This window comes from Strix aluco, chromosome 1 (genome assembly GCF_031877795.1).
Source record: "Strix aluco isolate bStrAlu1 chromosome 1, bStrAlu1.hap1, whole genome shotgun sequence".
In the NCBI taxonomy this organism is placed as follows: domain Eukaryota; kingdom Metazoa; phylum Chordata; class Aves; order Strigiformes; family Strigidae; genus Strix; species Strix aluco.
Genome location: NC_133931.1, coordinates 117,134,261 through 117,146,293, shown reverse-complemented (window position 1 = coordinate 117,146,293; position 12,033 = coordinate 117,134,261). Strand labels below are relative to the sequence as shown.

At 42.5% G+C, this 12,033-nt stretch overlaps 1 protein-coding gene across 1 annotated transcript; it reads left to right on the top strand.

Moving 5' to 3' along the window:
* Nucleotides 1-9,274, top strand: KLF6 (KLF transcription factor 6). Its single transcript, XM_074832154.1, has 4 exons — nucleotides 1-633; nucleotides 3,595-4,168; nucleotides 5,884-6,007; nucleotides 6,430-9,274. Exons 1-4 carry the CDS (start codon nucleotides 532-534, stop codon nucleotides 6,479-6,481), a joined length of 852 nt encoding a protein of 283 aa, XP_074688255.1. The 5' UTR covers nucleotides 1-531; the 3' UTR covers nucleotides 6,482-9,274.
* The last annotated feature ends 2,759 nt before the right edge of the window (nucleotides 9,275-12,033 follow it).

Here is a 12,033-nt window from a genome sequence, read left to right as displayed (position 1 = left end):
GGGCGGCTCTGACATCATTGGCACGCGGGGCGCGGAGTGCGTGGCGGAGATTGGGCCGCGGCGGCAGGCGGCGTCATGGGATCACGCGGGGCGGGGGAGGGCGCGGGGGGCGGGGGCGGCGGCGCGGCCGGGCAGAGCTTTGAATAGGGAAGTTTTGCAGGGGGTTACACTCGCAGTCAGCGCCGTGTTTGCAAATATTGGGTCCGCTCCTGCGCAAGTGTCCTCCGCCGGCCGCGGGAGGGGAGAGCCGCCGCGGCCGCCTCGGGAGACGTCCTGCCTTGCTGTGCAATTAAACTTTGCATGAAACTTTGGGTCTTTTTTCCTCCCTAAGCTCCTCAAGGAATTAATAGATCTCTCTATATATACAATTTTTTTTTTTTTTTTTTTTCTTCTCTGGAGGAAGGGGGGGGGGCTTGGAAACTGAGAGCAGAGGTTTGACACCCCCCCGCACACACCCCGCAACCCCTGCACATAAAGGAGGCATCTGTATTTTTGGTAACCAGCACTGACTTTGTTGTTGCAACTTGAGACATGGATGTGCTCCCAATGTGCAGCATCTTCCAGGAACTCCAGATTGTGCACGACACGGGTTACTTCTCAGCCTTGCCGTCCCTGGAGGAATATTGGCAACAGGTAAACGAGGATGTCGATGTTGTTGTTGTTGTTGTTGTCGGGGTTGGTTTTTTGGTTTTTGGTTTTTTTTTTGTTTGTTTTTTTTAAAGCCGTATTAAAGGATGAGCGGATTAAAAATAATAATAATAAATAAAAAAAAAAAACAAAACAAAACAAAAAAACACCCAAGTGTCAGCAACGAGTTTGGGGAGAATTAAGCACAAATGCGTAGAGATGGTTTGAAGCAGGTGTTTCGGCTTTAACTAAGACGGCTTTCTGGGGAGGGAAGAGTTCCCGAGGTGAACGTAAGGAGCTGCGCATCTCCGTCTCGCCTTACCTCCGGCCCGGCCCTGCTGCGCGCCGCGGCTGTCAGCCCGGCGGCGGCCCAGCCGCCCCGCTCCCTCCGCTCCGCGCCCGCGGTGGCCCGGAGCCCCGCGCTCCGCTCCCGCCTGCTCCGCTCCACACCGAGTCCTGGCAAAAGTTTTGCGCTTGTACCAGGTCCAAACTCCACAGCTGGGTCTTGTCATCCGAGCTCCCTGCCTTGGCCAAGGGCTGCTTTTCGCCCCTTGCTGTGTTTCTTTTTTTTTTTTTTTTTTTTTTCTTTCCTGGCGGTGATGGGGGAAAAAAAAACCCTCCAGGAGTATGTGTACACATATCTATGTGTGTGCGTATATATATGTATATAATGTAGCTGTTTCCCAGCGCAGGGAGCTTTGCAGAGTCCGTGAGTTGTCAGTCATATGACAGCGATCCCCTGGTGCTAATTGCCTTGGTCGGGAAGGAGGAAGAACGGAGGCTCTTTTCCTTTAATGGACATATTTTGTTGCTTTTCCTTTTTTTTTTTTTTCCCCCCCCTTTTTTTTTTTTTTAAATTTTTGTGTTATTTTTTCGCCCCTCTTAATTTGATCCAAACAGCGGGATGGCAGGAGCTGCGGCGGCCGCTGACATTTTGGCGTTAGCCCGGCTGGGCTCGGGGGGGCCGCGGGCTCCGCTCCCCAGCCGGGAGCTGCTCAGCCCGGAGACCAGATCAAATACCTGCTGGCTGCTCAGAAGGACGAAGGAGTCTTTCCGAGAAGGTTGAAATGCAAAGTGTTACAACCTTCACATGCCTACTAATTATATGCAATGCCTTTTTTTTTTTTCTTCTCCCCCCCTCCTTTCCCCTTTCAAAGAGGCAGCTTCATAGTACGTGATTGAAATGGAGCTAAGTAGTTTCCTTCAGGCATTTGGGTTTTTGGCGAAGGGCCAGCCCTCGTTCCCAGTAGCCTTCAGAGGCATTTAAACTCGGAGAGAGCTTCACTCCGGTCCCCATTACTAATATACCTAATGAGGAATTTAAATTAGCTGGGAATATGAAAGTTTAACAAGATATTAATAAATGCTTTTTTACCTGTTTTCGTGGAAAATCAGTACACTATTGTGTTGTCCCTGTCTAAACCTTTTTTGGTTTTAATGTGCATTGCAACCCAGTTACCTAATTGTAGACAAATACATAAATAGTGTGTGCAGCAGTGGGTTTGATTTTGGAGTTGTGTGGCTTGTTGGTTTTTTTTTTCCCTATTTTTGCCCACACTCTTAGCCTGGCCGGAACATGTGACCCAGTTTACTTGAGCGGTGCTGGGGGAGAAAGGAGGCTGCTCCCATGGCGGCTCTGCTCTTGGACAGATGGAAAGGGGCTACGAGGGGAATGTGTGGCATTTGGGATCAGGTTTTGCTACAGGGCTTGAAAGAGATGATCTTGCTAAAATAAGTAGAGTTTGGTATGGAAACTTGGTGTGTCCATTTTCTGTGCAAAGCTTCCCTATGGATCGTTTCCTATAGTGGAAAGAATAATCCCAAAACATCAGCTTGTTGCCATAACAGTTCATACCCTCTTTTTTGTTCTCTGAAAATGGCTAGAAAGTCAGCAGGGTGAATTGCGATTGAAAACCACAGCTTCACCAGTTCAGTAGGGTGGTTTTGTTTTTTGTTTTGTTTCGTTCCATGGAGTAAAGGGGAATGTTGTTGGGGGGGGGGGGGGGGGGGGGGGAAGTTGTCCATGTTCTGTTACATGTATATTTGAACAGAGTACTTTCTTGGCAGATGGTCAGGGTTTTAAAAGGAAGTCTCCTTTGGCATTGCGTGAAAGAAAGAGAGAGATGACTCATACAGTTGCACTCTTGGCCAGTAGATAAAGTTCTTGTTCATTGTGGGACTCCCAGCAGGACCTCAGAGTCATTTCCCGTTTTGCATCCTATAGAATTGGACATTTCTATTCTGGAACTTTTTTCTCCCCTCTCCTCTGTTGCTAAAGTTCCCCGTGTTCCTCCGAACACGCATGGGAGCAGTTCGAGTTATGTGGTGTGCATGCCAGGGCGCTTGGAAATGACATTCTTTGAAAGTCGAGTGTGCTGCGTTCTCATGCACAGGAAATGGGAGGATGTCTGCTGCTCCATTGATGTCCCCAGAAGACAGGCCGGCAGCTCTGCAGCCATGCTGAAATGTGGCTTTGTTTTCTGACACAGCGTTTGGGTTTTAACTGCGTGTGGGAGCACATTGTGTTCAGTTGGGTCCTTTCAGCCTCGTGTTTGTGAGAGAGAGATACAAAACAACTTGAAATTAGACGAGCTGCAAGAGCAAAGTGTAATTATTTGTTGTGGTTCTCTATGGTCCTTTTCAACATCAGCCTACTGAAAACACAGATTTTATGATGAGAGTGATGATAATTTGACTGACTCATTAGAATGCTATTTTGGAAACCAAAGCTGACTTGCACCTTCAGCTGTGCGTTTGAACTCCTGCCCAGGTCTCGAAAACCGATTTCTTTTCATCGTAACAGTCACCTAGTTATGGCTGGAGGAGCCTTTAATTTGTTTTGAACCTAGAAACCTCAAATCGAACATGCAGCATTCCTGCATGTTTTTTGAAGTGTAAAATACAATCGGGTTTATTTTTAAGCAAGCTTGTAACTTTTCTCTTTTTTCTTCCTTCTCTTTCACCTAGACATGTTTGGAGCTGGAACGGTATCTTCAAAGTGAACCCTGTTATGTTTCTGCATCTGAGATCAAATTTGATAGCCAAGAGGATCTCTGGACCAAAATTATTCTGGCACGTGAGAAAAAGGAGGAATCTGAACTGAAGAACACGTGTGTCCCAAAAGAGGACAATCTTACTAGTCAGAACTTAGAGACCAACAGTTTGAATTCTGACGTGAGCAGCGAATCTTCAGACAGCTCTGAGGAGCTCTCTCCCACGACAAAGTTTACCTCTGACCCTATAAGCGATGTTTTAGCCAGTTCAGGAAACTTGAGTTCATCTGTCACTTCCACTCCCCCTTCATCTCCTGAGCTGAGCAAGGAGCCTTCTTCCCAGCTATGGAATTGTACGCCGGGTGAGTTGCATTCACCGGGGAAAATTCGTACCGGTACCGCTGGAAAGACTGCAGAAAAAGGTACACCCGCCAATGGTGACACCTCGCCAGATGGCAGAAGGCGTGTTCACAGGTGTCATTTTAACGGTTGCAGGAAAGTTTACACCAAAAGTTCACATCTGAAAGCACATCAGCGCACTCATACAGGTTAGTAACTATATGCTTATTAAGAGTTGGCAAGTACCGTAGGGAATATCCCTGATGGCGGTGGTGTCACAGCGTTAAACAATCACTGGGTGGGAGCCCAGGTTTGGAGAGATGATGTAAGAGTTGTAGAGGCTTACCAGCATGGACAACATCATTCCTCATTCTCTTCGTAAGCGAGCTGAAGCCAAGACAGTTGGTGATAGATTAGTCCACTGTCACAGCAAATAGGAGCCACTCATCTGAACAGGCAATAGTCAGGAAGCTGCAGCAGCATGCTGCCTTCAGGAGCAAAGATCTAGCCAAGATAGATGCTAGACCCTTGTTGATGTTTATTTCTAAAGCAAAAGTGAGCTGAGACTTTCTTGCGAAAAAAGGAACATCATATCCAAAAATTGGTCAGATCACTCAATACTGCAAGAGCTTATTTTCGTGGATCAGTCTACACTGGGTCTATTCAATCAGACATCCCAAGGCCTTGATTATATGAAGCATAGCTATAGTTGTAAATCATTTAACAGATTTGTGTGTAATGGCAAAAATCTTGGAAAGCCACAGTGTGTTGTAGTCCTTCTAACATACCTGCCTAATTGGACTTAGAAATGTATGATTTACTGTATAATTTCATCCCAAAACACTGAGCAACAGCATTTTATTGTTATGGAACCTGAACTAAAAATAACAACCTTGTGTGTTAGTGGGAAAGAAATTGAGGAAGATAGGCACTTCAGGGCTTCTATAAATATTTTATGGTTGAAGTACCATGCTGATTTGCTTGTTTGAGCATTATTATTTGACGTGTTTTTATGACAGCAGTTAGATATGCAGAGCTGCGCCTTGGCTCAATAGTCAGCGCTTAATGTGAGGAACTGGCCTGGCATTCTTGGTGTACCAGTCCAAAGACCTAGATGCATTTTTTTCTTTCCCCAAGATGTGAAAAGAGAATTCAAGGAAAAGATCATATTTTGACTCATGAGCTCAGCATTTTGTGGCTTTTATGGGAAGTCTGAGCAAGCTCAGATGCTCCCATTGTCATGCAGAAGTCAGATAAAACAAGATTATTTCAAGAGGAAAGAACAACTTCCACTGAAACCGTGGTGGTTGAGCAGACATAAATAGCTGCTGGCCTCAGAAGTATTGCAGAACTGTTGTCCTGGTGCTGTCTGGCTGAGAACGTTCGTGTGAATGGAAGTGGTATTTCTTGAATGCTGAAATAGCAGTGTTCAAAGTGGTGTGCAGGCTTTTCCAAGAATATGTGGCTCAGCAGAAAGGAGGTTGCATGTTATGCAGATGAGTGAGTGACAGAGGACTTTGATGTAATACAGTAGCCTAATTGCATTTTGGAGCCTAGCTGTGCTGTCTTTAATCACCTTTATGAGGTGAACGATACCTGTTTTGGAGTAAGCCTGCCATTACGGATGAACAGGAATGGTAGAAGGTTGGATTTCTTTGTTTCCTGTGAGCCTGTTTAATAGCTTTTTTTTTTTGTAATAAGAATGAGATTATTTGATGTGCAGTTGCAGTGAAATAGTTAAGTAGGAATCGTGGATGAATTTTGCAAGCCTTCTTTGCCTACATGTTCTGAAGCATTCAGATAGGTTAAATAAAATTGGCTGGTTTTTGGGGGTGGAGGAGGTTTACATAGAGAATGAATGGGATAGCACCTATCTTTCTTTGAATGAAGTCATGACTAACGTTGTAATCTGCTTTCTTTGTAGGGGAAAAGCCTTACAGATGTTCATGGGAAGGGTGTGAGTGGCGTTTTGCAAGAAGTGATGAATTAACCAGACACTTCAGAAAGCACACTGGTGCCAAGCCTTTTAAATGTAGTCACTGTGACAGGTATGTGACTGAAATGCACCTTTTAAATTAGTTATTTTTGAAGCTTGTTGGAAAGTGAGTCTAGGCTTCTTTTTGCTTGTGAAGGAATCATCTGGGAATGCAACTGTGTCTGGTATTTTTAAGGGATTATTGTATCTTTAGACTGGGAAAAAACCTCCCATTTTACTAATCGTTGGGATGTGGTTTGTAGCTTGATGTGGCAGATGAGTGTGTAGAAATCCCTAGTGTTACCGCCCATCTACAGAGCTCCTGGGTGCCCACAGACACGTTTGAGTGCTCCCGTGTATCCCAACAATGCCAAATCCCTCCTCCGTCAGCTGTGTTTTGGAGTAGCAGAGCAAGGGGGGTGCCTCACCCACATGTATCGCATCGTGCGTGCCAGCAACTGTGGGATAACGCACAACCTGACTCTTGCCTTGCAGGTGTTTTTCCAGGTCTGACCACCTGGCCCTTCACATGAAGAGACACCTCTGAATGGGTCAAGAGGTGAATCCTGCGGGCTAAGAGGCGTCAAGGTTGAAGAGCCTTGAGCAGAGGGATGCGTGTTCCAGCCAAAGCATGCCATTTTGCACCCTACCCAGTTGCCTCCAGGACCTCACTTCCTTGAAGGTCTTTTGAGGGCTAATAAGTCATGTAAGAAACGGCATAGCAACCGCGGTGCGTGATGTTTGGGGTTTCCTGGACTCATACACTGGTATCTAACCTTCTGAGTGGCTCCTAAGCCTTTGCCGTGAGCATGTGCACTGAGAATGTTAATGATTGGGCGACTGTATGCGATGAGGATCTCTTGATGACTGTATGCTGAGGCACATTTTTTTTCTTGTGGTTGTTTTATAACTGTAAGAGAAAAAAAATAGTCTGAATGTCTTGTATGTGAGGAATATCTTGTGAGATGGGACGACCACCAATCATTTCCAAGGGGTGGGGGGAGGGGTGTCTGCACCTTTTTAGAGGGAGAATGGAGAGGGGAAAGGGGGGAATAAAAAGAGTCAGGATGCCAGAATGGAGATGGGGGACCTCCCTGTTCCTGTGTGAGAGGAGCTTTAGGTGTCTGGTGCAGCTATTAAACGTGCAATGTGTCAAGTAGCTTGTTTTACTTGCTACAGAGCTCATTTGTAATCCATTGTATAAGCTGTGTATTTACAAATGTAACACAACTATAACTTTTCATTATAATACAAAGGTTATTGCATGGTTCTGGGGAACTATATGCTTTTCCATTCTTTAATCAGGACTGCAGTTTTGATTCCAGTTAAGAGCAGCTAAAATACAATTGGTCTAATGTTACATAATGTATGGAACATGAATAATTTTTTCTGTTGGGTGGATAAAACCACTATTGGTTAGAAACTGATTTTTCTCATGCAGCTAATTTTTCTCTTATTTATGCCTTGAGGACTAACTTCTGGTTTTCTAGCTGTTAATGCACTGTTGACCTTAATAATGGTGCCTTATGCAAGTGACCTTCTCTTGTAGGGGGTCTTATACAGGGGTATGGGTGATGCATGCTTTATTAAGGCTCTCTTTTCACCTGGCATTGTACTGTATCAAATGTATAATATGAGGGGAAAAAAGGTTACTTCCAGGGTCCTCCTTCACAAAGACAAATATAGAGAAAAGTCGTTCATGTCAGTACAGTATTTGTTTAACTTAGACAATTTGACTGTGTTACAGTATAATGCATATGCCAATTGAATACCTGACCAGTTCTGCCACCTTGAGACTTTTTTTATATTGACCTTGCACAACAACTGTGTATATACACACCCCAACCGTACTTAATATGTCAAGTTTTCATACATATTAAAGATACAGAAGTATTAAAAGATGTATTTGCTTAAAAGGCACAAGTTTCACATCTATATATCTAGCTATCTGTTGGTCATACAGAAAGAAACTATATTACTTTTTTTTTAAAAGTGGGCAGAAAAATAATTGTGTATGTATATTTGTGTGTACAGTCTGTGTATGTGTGTATATATATAGATAATATATAAATATTTTTTTTAAAAGAAAAAAAATTAGAACACATAGCTAGAAAATGCCACAGCCCATCAAAATATTCCCTCTCCCCCCCCCGCAATACGGTCATTAAGGAGACAAAGAAATGAAAGATACAGTTAATTAAAATCTAGCATTTTTAGAGGCTTTACCTTTAGCTTAATGGTATGCTAAAGGCTTTGTTGGCATTCAGTCCTTCTCAGACTGCTGACTGTGTTTTGTAGTTATTAGGTTGTCTGGAATAGCGTATCTGTGGCCATTTAAGAATGATATGAACCGAATATTGGCATGCTAAAAGAATATTAGCTGTATGCAGATGAAGTACACTCGGGTTTTGGTGAGCTTACTGGAGGACCTGTGAGTGAGCTAGTCGTTGTGGTGGTTGAGCTCTAATTTTACATAGTTCAGCTAAAATAAAAGACTGTTTTTTCCTAGAGTAGAAATAGTCTGTCCAAAAGCAGTATTTCTTTTTTTTAAACCAGCTCACTACAGTCGATGCAATGAAACACGTGACCTGTTTCTTTTTCTATTTATTATCAGTCTTGCTTACTATGCTAATATTTTGGTATATCTTCCTGGAAATGTATGTAGATAAGTGGTTTAAAAAAAAAGTATATGCAAGTGATCTGGTTCTAAGGAACACACAGGCTTAAATCATTCTCATTTCATTTTTGGTTTAAATTGCCTGAAAATGCACTTTTTTTTTTTTCTTCCCCAAAACAAACAAAATTTCCCAGAAAATGAACTTCTATTTAGGGTTGGGTTTTGTTGTGTTTTTAACTCCTTGTTTGCATTGTCCTTGGCTTAGCCATAATTCTTAAAAAAAAAAGTAAACAAAAGCAAAAACAAACAAACAAAAAAACCAACCCCAAACAAAAAAAAATTAAACTTGCACTGGCTTGTCTCAATTGTGAAACACCATCAGACTTGTGTGGATGGGGTGGGGCTGTGTGCCATATGTCAAATGCCTGTAATTTTCTTAATAAGCAAGTACATTTTGTTCAGGTGATAACTGAGCCTCAATCAAGCTGAAAAATAAAAAAAATAAAACATTTTTGCTTGAAATTTAAGAAGAAAAAGTTTCTATTAGTGAAATTTCTTTTTTTGTTTTTGAAGCACCCTGTTATCTAAAGAATCTCTTTGTAAGATTTTTGTAAAAATTTTGTTTTACAAGATTTTATTTGAAATTGTTTTTTGCAAGATTGTTATATTTCTGTATGAATGTATTTTTTATTGGAATAACATAAAAAGAAATTCTTATCAGCATCACGTGTCTGGTTTCATCTTTCTCCTCTTCTGAAGTCCTACACACCAAACCATGTCAAGTACTATGTCGATGCTTTGCCTTGAATCACCTAGTCGCAGGTACAAACACCTTTGGGTCAGATCACTTTGTGGAAGACAAACAGTGACGAGAAAATAATTTTGGTAGTAGAAACTAAAAATTCTTCCATATCTGAAAAGCTGCTGTTGACTCATCTTTTGTCTCAGCCGAATAAATAGTTAACGTGATTGCTACTGCAAGACTGCACCTTTATTCCAAATCATTTGTTCTGGAGAGGTGAGTGCACGTAGGACAAGTTCTGCATGTGGGAAGGATATTCAGTGGGCGTTTAAAGTGAAGGAAAAAACCAGAAAGGTGATGGCTGGGCTGGAGGCACCTGTCCTTAACTTTTACTGCAAAGTACTGGCCTTTGAACATCCCCGGTGGATGGGGAAGCTGCCTGAAACCTTGAAGGCGTGGTTGTGGGAAGGAATGCAGGGAAGGAACCACAGGAGATCTGCCTGGCCCAGATGCACAAATCTCAGTCTGCTGTAGGGCTGACCTGACCCACATGCTGGTGGTGACCTTCAACCAGCCAAATGCAAGTCTGTGAACTGCATTTTTTCAGAGCAATGGCTCTTCAAAGCATGCCTGGCATGTATGCTGGCTTGGGAGACATGCAGAACTTGTTTAATGTTGCCTTGTGGCTTCTGCTTCAGTCATGCTGGTGTTAAAAATCTCTTAAGCACTGAGTGAAAACACTGGCAGAAATGGCGGATACATGCCGAGCAACTTGAACATGTGAATTCATTGCACAGTAATTGAACATTTCATGGTTTTAGATGAGAAACGGTCTAAAAATGATACAGAAAAGAATTAGTAAACACAGGTTGAGGCAGAAGTAGTGTGGAGAAGAGACCCTTACCGCCTACGTCAGTTAGCCCTGCAGTGGGGTAGTAAGTAGACAATATGCCTCTGTATAGAGGCAAATTTGTGTTCTGCAACAAGAGAGATATATTGAACTTTACCACTGGAACAGGATCTTACACAGTGAAACACAGATGTCTTCTGGGAAACTTAGTTACAGTTGCAATAGAAATACAGAAGGCTACCAAGGTTTAGGGATTATGACATTTTGCCGCCTCATCTGTATACCACGTAGAAATGGAAATATTTTTAAAGAACTGAGCTTGACCCTGGAGGTTCTCCACCCAAATGTTCGATGGGTGTGTAATAGAGAACAAGGATTGGCAAATTTTTGCCTGTTTATTGGGTGTGTGTCATTTAGGGCTGAGTCTTACAGTACCTTCTTAAAAAAAAAAAAAACAAAACCCTGATAACTCTATTATTATGGATGTTACTGACATCCCACCCCTGTTTTTTCCTCAGGGAGATTGTACTGAAAAAACAGCAGTGTTCAGGAAAAAAAAAAAAAGGCTAGTGACAGAGCTATTGGGCAACAAGGAAACTACAAAGCAGAAAGCAATAGCCATGTCAGGGTTAGTGCATTTCAACATGCACATCTACTGCAGGCTTGCTTAATTCCAGATTTTGAAATGCAGAGCAGATGGGAAGGGATGTGAATTTGAGGGTGAAGAAGTTAGGTGGCTTAGGTATGGACCTGGATTAGTAGCCTCAGCAAGTTCCAACAACTTCAACTGAGGTTAACAAGGTGAAAATGAGGACAGAGCCTGTGAGAAAACATGTTAGGTTCTTGCTGCAAAGGTTAGATATGGCATGTTTGTGCACTTAGGCACACATATGTGCATGCAAAGGTCAAGATGAAGTGGTTAAAATCCCAAAACAGAACTTGTTTGGGTGTTTGTTTTTTTTTTTTTTTTCTTTTCACTCTTGGGTGTGAAAAATCCTGGCGTACAAGTGGTCAGTGTGAGGAGGGTGTATCACAGTTTACCAACTTATTTGAACAACTGTGTATTATAAATACAGCATGACTTTGAAGTTCATAATAGACAAGTGATTGCTATTTTCTTAAATTGGATGTTCATATTGTTTGCAAGTTACCGTCTTTCTCTCTCTAAACAATATTATGATTTGTCACAAACTGAATCTAGAATTGTTGTGCCTGTTAGAGAAAGTTTAAGACAAGGTGTATGTTATTCTTTCCTCTTTAGTCATTCATGGTACCTCTGCTTTTGTGTCCATTTTTTACCTCTTCCATTCTTCTCAACTACTTGAGCATTCACTCTTAATTTTCTTTAATTGCACTGAAATCTCTGAGGAATAAAACCAAACCTCTGTAAATTGCACAAATAGCAGCAGCAAAATTACAAACAAGGAGAAGGAAAAACACTATGGTGATTGTTTCAAAAGGTAGCTGAGTGTTACTTATGCAGCACCTAAGGAGTACGTGATCTTACATGTTCACACAACAGGGAGAGAGGACCTTTAATAAGGTGAAATCTCCATGGTCCATCCATTGGAGGTCTCCTTTGTCTTGTCTGGAGAGAGGAATTAAGGTAGACTGAAGCAGTAAGGGGAGCTCTTAACTGCACAAGAACGGGGGTGGGCAACAAGTCTCTTAAAGCATAAAAGGACCTGTATTTCCTCCTTGTTCCTCCATTTTTGAAAAATTCCTTGAAGACAAAATGGCTCAGATAGGAAATCTCTGCAATACTTTTCTCAAGCTTTTCCAGCTTTGCTTCCTCAGGTAGCACTGGTTTATAGAGTAGGCAATACCCCACCAGTACCCCAGTTCTTTATTTCTCGTGACAAGAGGTTACCAGCTGGTACCCCCACAGAA